At 36.9% G+C, this 21,844-nt stretch overlaps 1 protein-coding gene across 1 annotated transcript in view; it reads right to left on the bottom strand.

The window, feature by feature from the left end:
* Window positions 1–14,506: 14,506 nt before the first annotated feature.
* PPIL4 (peptidylprolyl isomerase like 4) overlaps window positions 14,507–21,844 on the bottom strand; it is a 50,056-nt gene continuing 42,718 nt past the window's right edge. Inside the window, exon 13 of the mRNA XM_063097557.1 lies at window positions 14,507–15,413. Within this exon, the coding sequence (XP_062953627.1) occupies window positions 15,162–15,413 (252 nt within the window). The 3' untranslated portion in view covers window positions 14,507–15,161. The remainder of the gene's footprint in view (window positions 15,414–21,844) is intronic.

A 21,844-nucleotide genomic window follows, 5' to 3' on the forward strand; every position in this document is an offset into this window, starting at 1 on the left:
GGGGCTCTGGGACATCCCAGGTGGAGGGAAAATCTAGGCATACACTCAAGGCATGAGAAAGCATGACATGATCCATGTGGCTGAGACTAAGGCTGGTGGTGAAATAGCTCAGGAAAAACTTTAAAAGGGTTTTTTTTTTTTTTTTTTAAAAAGCACTTTCGTTTTTAAAATAAAATTAATAAAATTATTGATTAATATATCTTTTCACACACAGGCTGTTTTGTTAAGGTTTTTCTGTTTTTTATTTTTTCTGGCAGCTGGCTGGTATGGGAATCCAAACCCCTGACCTTTGTATTGTAACACCGTACTCTAACCAACTGAGCTAACCAGCCAGCCTGTTTTGTTAAGGTTTCGAAACGAAATAATTTCCATTTCTAGATCATAATGAAGCCTCCAGGCTGGGGAAACTGACGGTCTCATAGTGCTCAAGATTGATAAACTGGCCCTAATCAAGGGAAAGGCTTGCCCTTCCAAAGACTGCCTAACTTCTGAAGGATCTCAGACCTTATCAACTAACGACGAGAAAAGTAATGATCTTCCAGGGCACTCTCTATCCTACTTTATTCTTGACTACTGGAATTCATTGCCCTATTGTTTAGTGTCTGATATGCCCGGTACTCGAATGCCTGCCTTATATTTGGTCCTGGAGACATTCTCTACTTGATGAGGTTGTGCCTATATAATAACCTATATACTTTGGCATTTTGGAAAATCTCCCTAAAGCTGCTACAATGCATAGCTCCTATGGATTGGAGTTGACTCTGAGGGACCCATCTTTTCTGGAATCTATAGTTCTCTTACAAAAAGCCCCAAGGGAGATATGAGATGTTCTGTATTGACACTATCCATTGCTAGGAAGAGACTGTGAATGAAGACATGAGGATGATGGGAAACAGGTGGGGGAACCTGGGTTGCGGGCAAAGAATAATGAGTGATGATCCATATGTTAACATAAAGCATCTGCTCCTGGGCTAATGATATCAGATTGCAAATGGTCATATTTAACACTTGTAACGTTTTACGTTTAGAAGCCTGGCGGTAATACTCAGCTCAGTATTCTCCTCAACATCTTTGCTGACTTCTGGCCAAAGTGCTGCAGAAGCTTTTTGTGAACTCTTCAAACAGTGGGTTGAGTTGTGGGTTGAACTGTGCCACCTAAAAGATATGTTCAAGTCCTAACCTCCAACATCTGTGAATATGACTTTATTTGGAAATACTGTGGTCTTTGCAGATGTAATCAAGTTACGATGTGGTCATATTGGATTAGGGTGGGCCCTAAATCCAATGACTGGTATCTTTGTAAGAGAAAGGAGAAAGAGATTTGGATACAGAGACCCAGAGGAGACACAGGGGGAAAATCCACGTGAAGACAGAGGCAGAGGTTAGAGTGATGCAGCTATAAGACAAGGAACCCACCAGAAACTAGGAAGAGTCAAGGAAGGATCTCCCCTAGAGCCTTCAGAGGGAGCATGACCCTGCTGACACCTTGTTCTCAGACTTCTAGCCTTCAGAACTGTGAGAGTAAATTTCTGTTGTTTGTGGTACTTTGTTACAGCAGTCCTAGGAAACGAATACACCCCCTCAACCCCCAAAACACCTTCCCTCAGAGCTCTTAGTTGTGGTAACCATTTACTTACAGCTAAGCACACTCCTACTATATAATGGGAAGACAGGAAGAAAAGCTGTGGAGTGAATCCTTGGACCTGAAGTGTTGCTTGGCACACCAAGGAGCAGCTGTCTGCATGTGACACAGCGTTGCCTGTGCCTGCATTTGCTGGTGTGGTGCAGCAAGAGGACAGACCTGAGAATTAAGCAAGTTTCAGGGTGAAGCCCGTCATGCTATTTCCCATAAGTATATGCTAGGGGGAAAGGCCATGAATGTTTTTGGTTCGTTCTGAGAGTGAGTGGTAGATAATTACCAATGTGTTAATGAAACATCACTTATGCTGAAGTTAAAAATACATTTTGCCATCCGCTGAGATTGCAGTATTTGCAAGGCCAGTTTCCTGATGTACGTGAGGCACTCCCCTACATACCAGATGTGCAAAGATGAATTCAACAAGGCACCTGCCCTCAAGACTCTTCCAGGCTAGCCTTCTGCTACATGTCCCACTAATGCAGCACAGACCACCGCCCACCCTGTGGGCTTCATTTGAACCCTGCTTACACCATATCAAAGAAGTTTTACTCAAAGCATGTCCATCCATGGCCATTCCAAAGGTTACTGAATTATTTTCTATAATGCCAAATGACTGATTATGTAGAAAAGACTGTATGGCTTTTTAAATTTTTATTGTTATGATGCCCATTCTAGCAATGTAGCAACTTGGACATTAAATGCAGATGGTCTCAGCTTATACACCATCTCCTCTGGGAAGCCTGCTTTGAAGTAAATCAGGATTTAGGGTAATGTGTGGAATAGATATTCAATGAATTGCATTCAATGCCATCTGAGGAACTTGGTGCCAATCCCTGGTGAAGATCCTGTGCATGACTCCCACACAGTAACTCTTCTCAACTCTCCCTGTGCCACTTCCTTCCTTAAGAATATGCTCCAATTTTCTACTGCCTGGCAAACGTCAAATCCAAGTCCTCGATTTGCACCTAGAGCGCTCCCTGTCCCGCTCTCCTCCCTTCGGCCCTCACTGATCTTCAGAGTCCTCTGCCTCAGTCAGACCATCACGTCGCTCGCCCCTCCCCACCTTCACAGGCCTTTGCTCCTGACTCCAGTTTTGGAGTCCCAAGCTCTCTCCACCAGACCAAGGAAACAAAACAAAACAAAACAAAACAAAACGTTTCTCTTTTTCAGGAACCAGAGGTCATTGTGGTCTTGTTCTAGATTCATGGCAACAAAATGCAGCACTTTTTAACTTCTCTTTTTATGCAAACTCTCTTGCTAGTATGTTACCATATTTGCCATCCTTTATGTGTGTCAAGCTTCCTAGTGCACTAGGCAAAGTACCTAACAGCAATGCAACTTTTTAATTGCACATAAAGCATCACTCAAAAACCCTACCCATCTGCCCATTCAATGAACAAGGAATATGAGAGGAGGCAAAATGTAAAACTGTTAACTCTTGGCAGTGCCCCTCGCAAAATTAAACCTAATTAATAGTCCTGTGCCGGTAAAGTAAGGTAAGAATAAAGACTGTCCCATTAGCAAGAAAAATTGAGATTACTTGCTTTAAAAAGCGACAATTTTGAAAATGAAGGGGATCTCCACATTCTGTCATTTAACAACAGGAAGCACAGGCTTCTCTGAAATTTCCCATCAAAACAGTTTCATAGCAACAACCACTGAAAGGTAAGGCTTCTGTGATTTCGATTTTACTATCTGTTATGCGCTTTGTGACTCAACCTAGGTGGGTAAAAAATGTCAAATGAGACTAAATTTTCTTATGAGTGGAAAACAAAGATCAAACATATCTTTCAGTGACTAAAAAGCATCAATTTTATTAAAAGACATTTTTGAAAATATGATTGCTGAACCCTCTCAGTTTCTCCTTTGCCCATTTTTTAATTGGATTTTTTTTTTTTTACTGTATAGTTGAGTTCTTTATATATTCTGGATATTAACCCTTTGTCAGATGTATAGTTTGCAGATATTTTCTCCCATTCTGTAGGCTGTCTTTCTGCTCTTGTTTCCCTTGCTGTGCAGAAGCTTTTTAACTTGATATAGTCTCATTTGTTTATTTTTTGTTGCTGCTTGTGCTTTGGGGGTCTTATTCATAAAGTCTTTGCCCAGTCCTATTTCCTGGAGAGTTTTCATTGTGCTTTCCCTTAGTAATTTTATGGTTTATTTGGGGGTCTTATTCATAAAGTCTTTGCCCAGTCCTATTTCCTGGAGAGTTTTCATTGTGCTTTCCCTTAGTAATTTTATGGTTTAAGGTCTTATATTTAAGTATTTAACCCATTTTGAGTTGATTTGGGTATATGGTGAGAAGTGCAGGTTCTGTCTCATTCTTCTGCATATAGAAGTCCAATTTCCCCAGGACCACTTGTTAAAGAGGCAGTCTTTTCCCCAATTTATGTTCTTGTTGCCTTTGTTAAAGATCAGTTGGCTGTAAGTATGTGGGTTGATTCCTGGGTTTTCTATTCTGTTCCATTGATTCGATTGTCTGTTTTTATGCCAGTACCATGCTGTTTTGGTTACAATGGGCAAAGGAGGTGAACAGACATTTTTCAAAGGAAGACATACAAATGGCCTACTGGTATATGATAAAATGCTCAACATCACTAGTCATCAGAGAAATGCAAAGCAAAACCATACTGAGATACCATCTCACCCCAGTTAAATGGCCATTAAAAGACCAAGAACAATAAATGCTGGTGAGGATGTGGGGAAAGGGGAACTCTTCTACATTGTTGGTGGGACTGTACAGCCATTACGGAAAACAGTATGGAGGATCCTCAAACAACTACAGATAGAACTACCATATGATCCAGCAATCCCACTACTCGGTATATATCCAAAGGAATGAAAACCATCATTTCAAAGGGATAACTGCACACCCATGTTCACCCCAGCTCTATTTACAACAGCCAAAATATGGAACCAACCTAAGTGTCCATCAACAGACGACTGGGTAAGGAAAATGTGGTATATATACACAAAAGAATACTGCTCAGCCATAAAAAACAATGAAATTCTGCCATTTTCAGCAACATGGATGATTCTGGAGAAAATCATGTTAAGTGAAATAAGCCAGACAAGGAAAGAGAAAATACCACATATTCTCACAACTAGGAGGGAGGGAGGGAGAGAGGGAGGGAGGAAGGACAGACAAAAAAAATACACTGAACCTTCAGAAGCCGAAAACAAATGTAAGGATACTAGAGGTGGGGGTGGGGGTTGGGGAAGAGATAGGTTGGGTAAAGGGCATAAAGGAAAATCATGATTTAAAATGATAATATGCTTTTAATAAATAATTTAAAAAGTTTCTCTCTTATTTAGTCTTCGTTAGCCATTAATAGTTCTGATTGAAATCTTTGAAAATTCAACTGGTAAGAAAGATCAAGCTGAAACTTTCAGCAAAGTTATAATTAATGAGAAATTTTAGGCTCAAAATGAGTGAAAAAAATCTATTAACAATTCACTCTTAATTTGATTTTTTGTTTGTTTTAGCAAAAGCCGATAGGATATATCACTGGAACCTGTTTTTAAGAATTCATCTAAAACCTAGAGAAGCAAAATAGAATAAACAGCAAACATGGTCACTTCAGCCTAGAGTTAGTAGTAGTAACACAGAGCCAAGACGGCCCTGTATCTAATCAAGGGCACTTGATGAACACTATAATTAGAGGTCATCATCATTAAAATCACTTTCTGATTAATATAACTGAGTGGTTCTATAAACACATCTTTGTTAAAACCAGTTTATCATACCTAAAATATCAGCATTTACAAAAAAGAATAGTTCTTCCTTAAAATGCTAGGTTCAAAAATTTTTACTACTTTGATTTTTCCTGTCAAGTTTCAGTTTTTAGTAGATTATTTCTTCTCACATTTCTTCTCACTGCTCCTATCACATGCAACCATTCTTTCTTTCAGATCACATTTTAGAATTTTCTGTATGGACAATACTTATTTTTCTATATTCAGGGTGACAGTTTCTTATGTAATTAAATTTTTTTATTGACAGCTAAGAATTATGTACAATAGTGAAAAGACATCTGCTCTTAACAGTATGGTAGATTAGATATTCTGAATTGCGACTACTTCCTCCCACCTCCCCCATAAAACATCCACATGCCCATTAAATTATAGCATTTATATTTTTAAATGCATTTGTGAGATTGCAAAACAGGGAAATTCCTCAGAACCCAAAAATATATTAACAAAATGGTAAGCAAACCACCAGCCTGGGTGGCCCCACATGTAGAGCTGGGGATTAATGGCCTCAGGTCTTGGTGATAAGGAACACTGATAAAGATGAAGCTTTGGGCCTGAAAGAGAGCAGGGAAGCTGAATCTAAAAATCTTCACACAAAGCCAGGAGATTAGAAAGTCCCACTATCAGAGAAAGACTAGGCTGGAAAAAACCATCTGCAAGCATTCCCCCCTGCTCTGAAATGATAGGAGTGTGGACAGGAGACCTTTTAATAGTAGACATGTCTTCCCTGGTATTTTATCAACTCTCACTATGGTCTAGGGTTCAAAAGTACACTACACATGCACATGGAAACACTGAGCCAATCTCCAAGCCAGTAAAGGAAATGGCCCCATGTGACTGCATCACCTGCAGCCTGAAAGGCAAATATAAATCCTCTCTAGAGAAAAGCATCCTAAATTTAGATACCTTAGACGTCCCAAAGTATGTACTCCCAATTTAAGAAATAAAAAAAACAGGAACACACAAAGAAAAAAAGCCACTATGCATGAGTCAGCAGGAAAAAAAAAACTCAAGAAATTAAGATGTTGGAATTATCAAAAACAGAATAAAAGTAACTACGTAAATAAAACACAGTATAAATAAATGAGCAAGAAACAACAGAAAATCAAAAATAACCAGGCAAATTCGAAAAAGAATCAAATAGAACTTCCCAAAATGAATCACTGAAATTAAAAATTCAATGGATGGGTTAAAGAGCAGATTACATTTAAAGAAAGCAAGAGCATGAGTGACCTGTGTGGAGCTAGGCTAAGGCTAATGTCGAAATCCTGCTCACAGTGCCAATTGAAGAGCTACTCGACCATGACTATGCCAGTTGTGGTGCTCCAGCTAGGTGACCACGACTGTTGTTGGGCTCTTTTACCCGCCGGTAATTCTGCTGACTGGGCTGACTGTCGAGCTAAGGCTGGGTCTGGAGCTCACAGACCCCTCAAGCCCGTTCACAGACTGGGTCACAAACCCTTCATACGCCAGGGTGGGTCCCCAGACCCCTCACACGCAGGTCTATGAGCTAGGTAACCGGCCAAAAGGTCTCTGGAAGCCACAGGTTGGAAAGCATGGCTGCACTGGGCAGATGCTTGAGGCAGATGCCCACCCACCTGCTTCACTAAAACTCCTCTCTCCCCCTCCCTCTCCCTCTCTCTCTCTCCCTCTTTCTTGCTAAAGAAGAACACAAGAATGGCAACAAAACTAGAAAGATACATTGGCGCACATGCACACAAACTCCACACACACACACAATTTGCTTACAAAGGCTGCTGAACCACACCCAACTGGATCCAAGGCAAGGGCCCTGACCAAACTATTCTATTTTCCCAACAACCTGGAATACAGACCTGAAAAATTACTCAGAATGCACCATATGGAAAATATGAGAGTCACGATACAAAGAACAGAATAAGGAAACCTAACATAAACCTGATTGGGGTTGCAAAAGAAAAGGATAGAATAGGGGAGATGCAATATTTGAAGAGAAAATGGCAGAGAGGTTTCTAGAATAATGGAAAACATGAAACCATCAGATACAAGAAATGACATATCAAGAAAGATAAAAGAAAACCCATATCTAGACACATTATAGTAAAATTCTAGAATGGCAAAGACAAAGAAAAACCTTAAAAGCAGCCAGAGCCTTTTCAATAAATGGTGCTAGTGCAAGTGGATGTGTATAAGCAAAAAAACAAAAAACTCAAAACAGATCACAGACTTAAATGTAAAACTATAAAATTTTTAGAAAAAGAAAATTAAGAGAAAACTTCAGTAGCTAAGTCTAGGCAAAGAGTTCTTACTTTTGACACCAAAAGCACAGTCCATAAAAGGAAAAACTGATAAATTAAACTTCAGCAAAATTAAAATCTTTTGCTGTGCAAAAGACTCTGTTGAGAAAATGAAAAGACAACCTACACACTGGGAGAAAACATTTTCAAACAACACATCTGACAAAGAACTACATTAAAGAACTCAAATTCAAAAGTATAAAAAACCAAAAAATCCAATTAGACATGAAGTGACATTTCCCCAAAAAGGATATGGAAATGGCAATATGAGTACATGAAAAGATGTTCAACATCATTAGCAATTAAGAAAATGGAAACTAAAACTAAAATAAACTGTCACTATATACCTATCAGAATGGCTAAAATAAAACATACTGATACCATCGAATGCCGGTGAGGGTGCAGATAAACTGGACCACTCACACATTTGCTGTTGGGAATGTAAAATGGACTGACCCACTCTGGAAGAGTTCAGCAGTTTCTTAAAAATCTAATTAGACAATTACCATTTGACCTAGCAATTACACCCCTGGGCAGTTTTCCAAGACAAATGAGACTATGTTTTCACAAAAACCAACAGCAGCTTTATTCATTATAGTACCAAACTATAAACAACCCAGATGTCCTTCAGTGGGTGAATGGGTAAACAAACTGTGGTATATTCATACCATGGAATACTACTCAGCCATAAAAATCAATGAACTATTGATACATACAACAACCTGGAAGAATCTCCAAAGAATTAGGCTAAGTGGGGATGGGAGGAAGCCAATCCCAAAATGCTACATACTATATAATTCTACTTCTATAAAATTTCTGAAATGATTATAGAAATGAACAGATTAATGATTGTCATGGGTTACTGAGGAAATGGAAGTGGCAGGGAAGTAGGTGTGTCTATAAAAGGGCAACATGAGGGGTCCTGCCATCATTTGAAGGACCATGTGATGGAAATGGTCTGTACTTTGGCTGTGTCAATGTCAACATCCTGGCTGTGATACTGTACCATAATTTTACAAGATGGTACCTCTGGGAGAAACTAGGTAAAGGGTACATGGGATCTCACTGTATTATTTCTCACAATCGCACGTGACTCTACAATTGTCTTCAAAATGAAAAGTTTAATTAACAGCAAAAGAGGAGCCAGGTCGAAAAGTCACATTACATCCAAAAGAATGACACTTGGAATGACAACAGACTTCACAGCAATAACAAGTCAAAAAACAGAATGATATCTTCAAAGTACTGAGAAAAAGTAATTGTCAACTTACAATTGTGCATACAGAAAATCAACTTTAAAGACTGTGGATGAATTAAAAGTATTTTTGATAAACAAAAACTAAGAGTTTACCATCAACAATCCTTTAGATTGTCACTAAAGGAACATCAAAGGACATGCTTCAGAAAGAAGGAAACTTATCTAGGTGAAAAGTCTCAGATGCAAGAAGAATGGTGAGTAAAGAAACTGTTTAACACGTGGGTATATCTAAACAGACTACTATCTGTATAAAAATAGTAATAATCACAAGGTCTAATTTAAAGGTTAAAAATCACAAGCTAAGACCAAGATATTGGATGATTACAGCACAGAAGTTGTAAGAAGGACAACTTAAAGATTTCAAAGACTTTCAATTACACAAGAAGGTGAACATTACACAGTAATATGAATGGTAAAATTCAAAGGTAATTCCCCCAAACAAAAAAGATGAGGGGGAAGAGGGGGGAAAAAACAAAAAGCACAAAATGTGATAGGAATAAATTCAGATCTATCAGTAAACATCAAAATACACTAAATTCTACAGTTAAAGTCAAGACTAAAATAAAAATAATCCAGCTACATGCTATTTATGAGACATTAAAACATAAGGACATTCACCAATAAGGTAAAAAAGGATAGTAAAAATCTACTATGAACAAAAAACCATGAGCAACTCCATCAATAAATTTCAATGAAAATGAAAAATTCCCAGAAAAATGTAATAATAAAAATGACTAACACTAAAAACACAGAAAGGCTAATAATTCTATAATCACTGAAATCAAATCAATAGTTAAGAAATTTTCTCACAAAATAAACACAATACAAAGTTCAGAAAATTTTACAGGCAAGCTCTATCCAACTTTCAAAGGACTGATAATTTAAATCTTTTTCTTCTCTTCCAAGGGGTGGGGATGGGGAGAGACAGAGAGATTCCCTAAGTTAGTCTATAACCTGGACACCAAAGCCAGATGACAGCAATACAAAAAAGGAAAATTATAGGCCAAGTTCATCACTGCAGTAGAAATTTCAGCCAGCTAAAAATCACTAGAAATCACTATTCAACACTACACTAGAAATTTTAGCACTATAAGAATACCAACACCACAAATACATGCATACATATTTTTTTAAATAATTTTTTAAATTAGGAAAGAAAAAAACCTCATTATTTGCCAATACTATTGTCCACATAAAAGACCCCAAAATCATACAAATTTTATTTTTAACTTCATTTTTTTGGCAGCTGGCCAGTCCAGGGATCTGAGTCCTTGACCTTGGTGTTGTAACACTGAGCTTTAACCAGCTGAGCTAACCAGCCAGCCCAAACATGAATACATTTTCCTGGTTTTTTTTCTGTTGTATTTTTTTGTTTTGTTTTGTTTTGTGGCAGCTGGCCAGTATGGGGATCCGAACCCTTCCCACAGACAAATTTTAAATGTAAGAGCTTAGCAAAATGGCTGGGTATAATAGCATTAACCAAAAATATAACTTCTTAGGTTAGCAAACAGAAAATTATATTTTTAAAAGATACATTTACAATATAGAACATAAAAGAAAGGAAACTATGAGTAAATCCAATAAAAGGTGTTCAAAACCTTTACTAGGAAAATTCTAAGAGGTTAAAGAATTACATGAAGAGATATACTAGCTTTATGAGTCAGGAGATTCAATATTATGATTTTTTTCCTCAAAATTTCAATGCAAATGCAATTAAAATCCCAACAGAAATCTTTGGGAAACTTGACAAGTTGGTTCCAAAGATGCAAAAAACAAAGGGCCAAATCATTCCTAATGAAAAAACAGATGGGGAAACTTGTTTAAATATCAAGACTTTCTATAAAGCAATAGAAATGTATATGTTTGGTACTGGTCCTGGGATAGACAATAAACCAATGGAACAGACAGTCCTTGAAACAAAACCCACCCATATATATAGAAACTTGTACATGACAGTGGCAGAATCATAGATCAATGGGGAATTGACAAATTATTCAATAATGTACTTTTGACAATTGGTTATATTCACGTTTAAAAAAAAAAACAAACTAGGGGCCGGCCCGTGGCTCACTCGGGAGAGTGCGGTGCTGATAACATCAAGGCCCCGGGTTCGGATCCCATATACGGATGGCCGGTTCGCTCACTGGCTGAGCGTGGTGCTGACAGCACCAAGTCAAGGGTTAAGATCCCCTTACCGGTCATCTTTTAGAAAAAAAAAAAAAAAAAAAAAAAACCAAAAAGTGAATTTGGATCCATCACACCATACTCATACAACTCAATATGAATTAAAGATTTTTTTTGTCATTTATTTTTTTATTTTTTTTTCTTTCTAAATTTTTTTAAATTTTTTTATTTATTTTTATTTTTTTATTTTATTTTTTTTTAATTTTATTTTCTCGATATAATGAATTAAAGATTTAAATGTAAAAACACAAAGCTTTATAACTTTCAAAATAAATGAAATATCTTTTATTACCTCAGAATAGGTAAAGATTTCTTAAATAAAATATAAACAGCACAAAAAAAGAAGGAATGGCTGATAAACCTGCCACTAAATTTTACATTTTCTGCCTAAAATGTATAACCTAATTCTGAAAATCAAACATCTAGACCTAATTTCCACTTTATAGGAAATAGACTAGAGGACATCATGAAGATACCATCAAATAATTCCACAATGGTCAAACATTCTACAAAACAACTAGCCTGAACTCTTTAAAAAGTCAATGTCATAAATTTTTAAAAAGATGGGGAGATGGGCAGAAAACGCTTCTAGATTAAAAGAAAATAAAATGACAAGAACAAGAGGCAATGAATGAACTTTAATTGAGTCTGGGTTTAAAAACAAACCAACACCTAAAAATGGCAATCAGGGAAATTTGAATATAGACCACATATTATTATACTAATGAGTTATCGTTAGTTTTCTTAATTGTGATAACAGTATTGTGGTGACATAGGATACTTTTTTAGAAAATGCGTGGGGGAGGGCTGGCCCATGGTCACTTGGGAGAATGTGGTGCTGATAACACCAAGGCCCTGGGTTTGGATCCCTATATAGGGATGGCTGGTTTGCTCACTTGGGAGAGCATGGTGCTGACACCACCAAGTCAAGGGTTAAGATCCCCTTACCATGATGGGGAGCAATAATCAGCCACAATGTATATCGACAAAATAAAATTAAAAAAAAAAAAAAAGATCCCCTTACCAGTCATCCTTTACAAAAAAAAAAAAAAAAAGAAAGAAAGAAAGAAAGAAAGAAAGAAAATGCATGGGGAAGTACTGAAAAGTGAAATGTCATGATGCTTTCAATTTACTTTCAAATTGTTCAACAACAAAATGTTATTAACTACTGAATCTGGATGGAATGTATTCATCATTTTCTGTTTTTCTATGTATGTATGAAAATTTTCATTTAAAAAGTTGGGGAGAAGTTTAAAACCTGTGCTCATCCAAGGGCATCAACAGGTGAAAGAAAAGACAAGCCACAAAAAGAGATGCTTGCAATGTCTAATAGTAAACATGAATTAGCATCCACAATCTATTTTTTAACAAACTCCTTAAAGAAATCAATAAGAAAAAGACAATACTTACTATATATGGGCAGAAGACATGAAACAAGCTTTCCACAGAGCGCAATTAGGAATGAATATAATACATATGAAAAGATGCTCAGCCTTGTTAGCATTTAGGAACTGCAAATTCAAATAATGAGACTTCCATTCCACTCTAGCCAAAATGAAGTAACAGGCAGTATTTAATTTCTACATTGAAATAACAAAAAAACCTGTACAAAATATATACAACAAAGTTTTTCAGATATTGGACAACAGCCAGTGCAGGACAGTTATTCTTAAGAGAAGAAAAACAAACAAGGAAAGCCCTGCAATTGCCCAAGCTTATTACCTGGAGTTTCCAGGCCATAGCTCTAGGCTAGGGAAAGGAATCCAAAAAAACCTGGAGTCTCCCTGGATAGAGAATTTAGGGGAGCCAAGGTAAAATTTGTAGGGCAGAGTACTGGAGAGGAAGCTACAGAGTGTTCCCCTTGAGTCATCAGCTAAATACCAATCAGTGTACATATGTGAGGAAACTACCCAAGGCTGGGAAAGAAGCACCAGAAAGGCATGGGAGGTACAATTTGGGAGTTCACATAGGGCTCAGTTTATGCTCCCAATGGCCAGAATGGACAAATCGTATAATAGGGAAGATTATTCAGAAGGGTATACCTCAGTTGTGGGCCAAATTAGTCCTAGGTTAAAGGGTGTTCTGTTCCTATCTCACTAAGCTTAAAAGCAAGCTATGAAAGGACCAAACTGTTTCCAAGTAATATAATTATATCCCCAAACAAAGCTCAAGATATTTAAAGGAATACAAAAAAACTCCAGGACCCAATGTAAAAACCAAAAATTACCAGGCATGCAAAGAAGGAAATTATAACCCAGTAATGGGATGGGAGGAGATCAATAAATAGACCAGAAATGATACAGATGATAGAATGGGCAAGTACATTAAAAGTTATTATAAATACATATTCCAGATGTTCCCTAGAGAAAAGCATGAGCATGTTAAGGTGAGACATGGAAGATTAAAAAAAAACCCAAATGGAACTTCTAAAGATTAAACATATAATGTCTGAGGTGGGAAAAAAAAAAAAAAAAAAAAAAAAAAAAAACTACACTGAATGGGATTAAAGGAGATTAGATACTTCAGAAGAAAAGATTAATGAACTTGAGGACACAGCAATAGAAACTACCCACATGAAACAGAGAGAAAAAAAGACTTTTTAAAAAGCTGAATGAGGCATTAGTACACTATGAGACAACCTCAAGTGACCTAATATACAAGTAATTAGAACCTCAGAAGAGGAGAGGAGCAGATGGAGAGAAAAACATAATTGAAGAAACAATGCCAAAAAATTTCTGAAGTTGACAAAACCATAAACCCACAGTTAAAGAGCCAAGGCAGAAGAGGCATGAAAAAAACTACACTGAGCACATCACAATCAAATTGCTTAAAACCAGTGATAAAGAGAAAACCTGAAGAGCAGCCAGAAAAAAAAAATGACACCTTACACATAGAAGAACAAAGATAATAATAATAATAGTAGTAGTCTTCTTGCTGGAAATCACAGTAAGATACCACTTAACATTCATTAGATTGGCCAAATTTTAAAAGTCTGAAATTAACAAATGCTGGAGATGACGTGAAACAAAGGTAACTCACATAGTGCTGGGAAGGGTATAAACTGGTACAACCACTTTAGAATATAATTTAGCATTATCTTGTAAAGATGAAGATACTCAGACCACACGACCAAGAAATATCACTCCTAGATACAGAATGTTCATGGCAGCATTTTTTGTGATAGTAAAAACAAAAAAAAACAAACAAAACACAAACATCCACCAACAGAAGAATGGATAAGGTGTGGCATATTCATAAAATACTATACAGCAATAAAAATAAATGGCTCTCAAAAAATGCTAAATTGAAAAAAAGTCACAGAAGTAAACATACATTATTCCATTTATATAAATTCAAAAACATACAAAATTAACAACATTTCATTTAGGGATACACACAAATGTTGGAAAACTGTAACGAGCAAGAAAATGACAAACATAAAATTCTGAATAATAATTACTCGACAGGAAAAGGGCACATAAGGGACTTCTAAAATGTAGATAATATTCTATTTCTTAAGCTGGCTGATGGGTACACATATTTATATGTATTATTCCTTAAATCTTATATACACGTTTATGTATTTTTGTAGTATGGAATACTTTATTAAAAAAAAGTGAAAATGAGAAAGACTTTAAAAATGAAGACTACCAGGCCAAGCCCGTGGCGCACTTGGGAGAGTGTGGCGCTGGGAGCGCAGCAACGCTCCCGCTGCAGGTTCGGATCCTATATAGGAATGGCGGGTGCGCTCACTGGCTGAGTACCGGTCAAGAAAAAGACAAAAAAAAAAAAAAAAAAAGAAGACTACCATTTACACATAACAATAAAATTAGTATAAAAAATGTACAAAGAAAATATCGAACTCTTGTCTTTCAGTGGCCTATAAAAACCAGTTTTAATCTGAAAGGGCCATAACCCTAGTGTGGGGAAAAAAAAAACAACAAGCAGAGTCTTTAACTGTTTTGACACAAAATCTGAACATCTGCTTTCCTGGTATTCTAAGTTAGAGAAGAGTAAATATGTTAGCCACTCGTTTCTGATTCTTCATCTTTCATCTGTACTTAGATTTTTCTTTATCTCTGGATTTCTTTGGACTTCTGCTTCGGTCTCTCTTTTTATTCCTTTCTCTTTCATAAGGATCTGTCTGGTATTTGGTTTTGTGACTATTACTATAGTGACCATCCCTTTCTCGAGATCGGCTACGACTTCTGTTCTGAGGTCGGTCTCTCTTTCCACTCTTCTGTTTCTCCCAACAGCTTTCTTCTTCTTCATAGTGACCAAACCCCATTTCCCTGTAGATATCCTGTCAAAGAAATGAAGAGAGAGTTACAAGTGAATCAGTAAAATAATCATTTTGTGGGCACTGTCAATTAATAAAACTTAGAAAAGTCCATCATTAGCAAGATGTTGTAACAGCTCCAATCTGAACACTACCACAAATGCCAAGAATCTTGTAATTAAAAAACAAAAATAATTCAGAAAAACATTTAACCATTTTTCTTATCAACCTTATTGCTTTGTATCTAATATTTCGGCTGAACTGAAGGATTATATACAAAAACATGGAGGTGAAATAGCCCAACTAAAATTAGAACAAGTTTTTAGAGCAACACTGCAATACCAAGAATTCTGATTATGTATAGTAGTCACCTTTCCATCTCCCCTAAAATATGATTCCATCATTGATCTAAAATAAAACTACTAAAATTCCCATAAGAATCCAATATGGAAGACATAATCTAAATAGCATAGCAGGAAGAGGTCTTAGCCAAGTCAATCAGTCTGAAATGTAAAGAAAATAGATACTGCATACTTTTGTCTGAAAGATTAATTTTTCAAGTGTTTTATTTTATAACAGCTCCTCTCCAGATCTTCAAATAAATTTTCCATGTTCAGATAAATCTGATATATGTTCTTGTTAAAATTATTTTCATTCTTAAAAATGAGTTAAGAAACACTGACATAATTCATTGCTCCAAAGACAATAAAATGGGAACATTTAATTCTATTCTTAATTATTAAATAGTAGTAGTAATTTTCCCACATAGAAGAGGACTAACTTAACAATTCTGTTTCTGTATGTGTCCTACACTAATTAAAACAAGTATCTCAGAAAAGGGCTGAAATCTAATCACAGCCAATGTTCTTTCAAGACATAGTTTGTAAAATTCAACTTTCTTATTGCTGAGAGAAAAGGCAAAATTTTAAGGCTTGAACTCTCAAAGGTCCCAACTTTATCACCATAGATATGATTACAGTAGATATAAATGTCAGGGTTTAAAATCCAGACTGATGGATACCCACGGTTAAGGACCAGGTTTTAAGCAAATGAATATGATTCCACATACTGTCTAGATACTGTATCTTACTTATGTTTGGCACAAAGTTTACAGTAGGTGAAAATAGATCCAATGTGACCGTTAAAATTACTGTGTTTGTGGAATACATTATAAACTGATTCACAATTTTCTACACAATCCCAGTAGTTCTTGTTATTCTATAAGAATCCATGAGGTAAAGAAAATAAGCAGGTATTTGGTTTAGCCCTTTACCAACTATTTTCTAGCAAAATATGACATTACTTGATAAATGAATTTTTTCTGCTTTCTGTTACATATATAAAATGTAAATATCTATACGTACTTTTCTGTCTGCATACCTAGTATACTTATTTCTGCATTGGTTCAGACAATAAACTTTTTTCAGAGACTGTCAGCTAATGTATAATTCCATAAAACCCTCAGCACATTATTATACAATAGGCATTTAAATGCTTTGAATGTTTAAAATAAATGATAAAAAGAGAGATGAAAGGTTACATAGTACTTCAGTCTCTAAAAAAATTGAGGAAGCTGAAAAGCTGAAATGGATTGAAACTTTAAAACCACTCTTACCTCTTTGAAGTAAGGCAGTTCTGGGTTCAAATGGTCTTTGCCATTTAGGAGATGTGTCAAATAAGAAGTATCCTGAGGTTAGATTTCTTAGGGAAGGTTTCATGGAAAAGTTAGGATTTGAGATGAGCCTCAAAAGATGAGTGGATTTGGGTCTGGATTGGCTGCAAGGCAGCTAAGGGAAGTAGTGTAAATGGAAACTGAGAAGCAAGGAAGAATTAGCACTGCATATACAAAGAAGAAAAGTTGAGGTGGCTGAATAAAGCCATATAAGAGCAGATCCTCTAAGTCCTCTAAGTATGTGCTAGCACTGCGCTTTAGGAGTGCAATATTATCCTCATTCTAGAAATAAGGAAACAGAGACTCAAGAGCTCTACCTAGGTTGCAGATAATTCACCAGTAATCTGACACACAAAATTGAAAAGGAGAGGTGGTATGGAATAATGAAACAAAACAAAAACCAACATCTGAATGAATCGAAATAAATGTTAAATTTCTAGGTCTCCCAATAAACTACAAAAGCTTAAGGGCCACAGCGGGGTCAGTATCTTCCTATCTAAAGTGAGAGAAATGAATCACATGAAGTCTAAGTCCTTTCTAATATGGACTTTTAAAAATTCTATTGTTTTATACATTTAAGACATAAGGTGATTAAACTAGCATGTGGCACAAAAGGAAAGAAAGAAAACACACAAAATTGCCAATTTAAACCAATCAACTGAACCTAGCAAATAACGTGATATAAAGCAGTCAAAAAAAGTCTAATCTAACTAAAAGCTATCCTTGCTCAGGTCTCTGGGACTAAATCAAATATTTAGTTAAATCTAAGTCACTAAAAAAAAAACTTTAAATCATTAAAATGACAGCACAAATAGAGTCCCAAATTACAAGAATACAAATACTATGAAAACCCCAGTGGAGGACTGACAACCAGCATGAGCACCGCTCAGCCACAGCTGAGTACTCATTTCCTGCAACCCCAGTAAAACCCAAACCTCAATAACACAAAAAACATCTCTGGAATTAAGACATGAGATGGAAAAATCAAACAGAGAAGTTTTCGAATTGAATAGTCAGGTTGTCTGTCATTCAATAAAAAAGAATTTAAAAAAATAAGTTAAAACATTCTTAGGAAACCAAACTCACCAAACAAAATGCCAACAAATAGGAAAGTTGAGCTACATATGAAATTTACCTAGTAGTGAAAATTTCCTTTAATGATTATATTTCTGAGACTGAAATCAAAAGGAAGATAATCAGAATATTATAAAAAAATTGGGGCTCACTGAAATCTTAAATATTGATTCTGAGTTTTATTAGAAAGAAAAGAAGAGAAAATTAATGTAGCTGCATTATTAAATCAAAGTATAAAATAAAAAATATTTAATTCATTTTGAGGGGAGAAACAGTTAAGAGACTATTGTTTTCAGAATTTAACAATTTTATAGTTGCCAACTGCCTTAAAATTCTTTATAAAATACTAATAGCATTCCCCAAACAAAAGAGAAGGATATTTGCTACTACAAAGTTTTAAGTAACCAAATAGCAGGATCAAAAAGATTCAAAAAGGGGGTACTGGGGACCAGACTTAAAATGCAGCCAGTCTTTGAATTTTTGTAGAACAATGATTATCTCAAACGCACCGATGTTTATCTCAGGCATAAATTCATCGAAGATTCCATTTACAAGTGCGCGATTAGAAGCTGTAGCTAAAAGCAGCAGGTGCGGGAGAAGGGGAGAATTAAGGTGTTTTAGTAGAAAACATGCTAAATATTCATAGGAAAGTGATAACAGCCACCATTAAAAAAGATTGGGGTGGTTTTAGACTAAATAAACACAGTATAAAAATTAAGAGGGAGGAGACATTCCTGTTAGATCACATTGGAATTTGTACTATGCGACAAATTATATTAGAATAATAATAGGACTTAGGAAAGAAAACTGTCCAGATAAGAGCAACAGAAGAGTAGTTAGGAGTACAAGTCTGAGTTTAAATTGTGGCTCCATTATTTAGTAACTGTGTAAAACTATCGGCAAGTAACAACCTTCTTTGTTTTCACTCTTTTTTTTCTTATAAAGATGACTGGTAAGGAGATCTTAACCGTTGACTTGGTGTTGTCAGCACCACGCTCTCCCAAGTGAGCGCGAGCCGGCCCTTGTTTTCACTTTCTTTGTTGTGAAATAAGAGTAAAAGAACCTACCTCACATTGAAAGGACAAAAAAAAGATGTTAGCTTTACTGCTTTTATTACAGCTGATTCATGTGAGGAATACTGAAGAAACTGATAAAGGTACACAGCTTAAAAACTGGGGGTAATCTTTAAATAGCTAAAGAGCTATGTAAAGAAGAGATTGTACCTCTGCTGGATGATAGCAAGGAGGAGGAATGTTTGCTATCTAGAAAACAGGGTGCTAAGAATATATTTATATATAATATATATATATAAAGTATTTGCTGAAATTATTTTTTAAATGAAGGATAAACCATAAAACACATAAAATGGTTACCTAGAGGGAGGAAGAAGGAAAGGTGGAGGGGACAAGGACAGAAACTAAGTTCTTTGAATGTACCACTTTATAGATTTCACTTTGGAAACATATAAATAGTTTTCAAAACTACAGGACAAAAAATTTTTTAAGTAATCCTTAAACACTGAAAAGAAAAATGAAACAAACTGAAATATGAATCTAGTTAATGGCATAACCACAGAGAAAAACTAAACTATTCCAAGTAACTCTAAAACAGTAATTTAACTATAATAGTAAAAGAAGTAGTAACAATAATAGCCAGTGTAGAAAATGTTTGCATACATTTTTTTTCACTTAATCTTAAAAACATGTCTGTGAAATATTATCTGTTTCACAAAGGAGGAACTGTGGCTCAGAACGTCAAAGAGCTTGTCCAGGTCATTTCAATGACTAGCAGTGTAGAGATGTTTACCTAGATCTCCTGAGAGCAAATCCTTTACTTTGCCTTATCATACTAGAGCTTGTCCAGGTCATTTCAATGGCTAGCAGAATAGAGATGCAAACCTAGATCCTGAGAGCAAATCCTTTTTTGCCTTATCATACTACATTTCTCCATTTCTGTGTCTTTGCTTGATATTCTCACCATCTTGAGTCCCTCACTTCTCACTTCAGCCTACTGAAATCCTTGTCGCCCACCAGGGCCCAGCTTAAATGTCTTCGGTGTGGTAAAACGAAAGCAAGTGCTATGATATAATTTGCTTTTATTCAACTGAAAGCCAAAATGCAGGTTGGAAATGATTTCTTCTATTTGTAATCAATTTTCTTTGGGGAACTTTTACTATCATTGTTTTAGATAATGTGCTGTTCAGGATTCCAGTCAAGATGGCAGAACAGATGGTCCTCAGCATCACTCTCTCCCACAAATCAACCAATTTCCAACTATTAAAAAGCAACAACAGCCAAGTTGGTCCTGCTAGAGCTCAGGGGAAGAGAAGAAGAGACCTACGGAGTTCATGAAGGCGTGAGAAGCCACGATGAGAGAAAAAGAAAGGATCGCTCCCACCATTTCAAATCCTGGCCACTTCCAAGCTGGAGCTGGTGAGCACATGGAGAAAGAGCTAGCAAAAGCCACAGCTGTGCCCTTCACAAGAAGTTGCTTGGATGCACCAGGGGAGAAGAGGGCCTTGGTGGTCCTCAGGCCAGCAAGACCACTAACAGGGTTCCCATAGACCCACATAGGAGCCACAACAACTGAAAAAAGGAGCCACTCAAGAGGTCAGTGAGTCACTGCAAGGGACCAATGCACAGCCCATACCATGGGAAGTGTTTGGAGTATGGGTGGTGGGGGAGACGGGCCCACTGGTGAAACAACGGGGCACAGCATGGACACCTGATCTGTCCCCCAATCACTGCAGGACCACTCAGTGTAGACTGGTCACGAATACTGATCTGCAGGAAGTGCAGTTTGCTGAAAAGAATCAGGTCCAGACCAGAGTTTCCACACAACCCAGGTGTACCAGACCGCATGAGAGCCAGAAGTCAACAGTTAAAACCTGAGCTGCATAAAAAGCCTTCCCCAAGGAATCAGCAGCAAAGCAGCAATTTAGCTCAACTACAGGGTTCAAGTGCTGATCCCCACAGGAAGTTCCTCCATTTTAGAAGTAAGCAAAGGACAACAAATTAGTTCCATTGCAGAATTTAAGTGGTGGGAACAGCAAATAATCCAACACAGAACTGAAAGAAAAAACTACCCACAGATCAGAGACAAAGTCTAATATTAACTAGTAAAGGTCTAACACCACCAAAGAGGATCTACAAAACCTAGAAGGACTGGAAGCCCCCTGGGCTCCCAAGCCTGGGAGCAGGGAGGAATAGGGGCCTCAGCCATGCCCGCCCCCAACATCTACAACCAGCCCAGTGACGACCATCAGGCTGCTGTAGGAAGCGCCCCAGGCTCCCAAGCCAGGCCAGTGGGGAACCAAGGGCTTCAGCCACAACCCCATGACATCTGCATCTAGCCCAGCAACAACCGAGCCACTGCTGGAAGCCCTGTTGTCTCCCCTGAAGGAATGAGGGGGGTACCACGGGCCTCAACCACATACCCCCTCCTTCCTCCTTCTCCCACCCTATTTCCTTTTCTTTTCTCTCCCCTTCCCCCACAATTGCTCTGCAATAACATCTTAGAATGTAAAAAAATAATATTAATAAACTTAAAAAATAAAAAATAACACCCTCCCCCCCAAAAGGAAGAAAACGTGCTGTTGAGGAGAGCTTTGGGGATGATCAAATCAATTACTAGTGCTGCTTTTATTTCATATATACAATATGGAGGGGCATAAAGGTTTTACAAGCTGTAAAACCTCAAGAGCTGTAAG

Source organism: Cynocephalus volans, chromosome 5 (assembly GCF_027409185.1).
Source record: "Cynocephalus volans isolate mCynVol1 chromosome 5, mCynVol1.pri, whole genome shotgun sequence".
In the NCBI taxonomy this organism is placed as follows: Eukaryota; Metazoa; Chordata; class Mammalia; order Dermoptera; family Cynocephalidae; genus Cynocephalus; species Cynocephalus volans.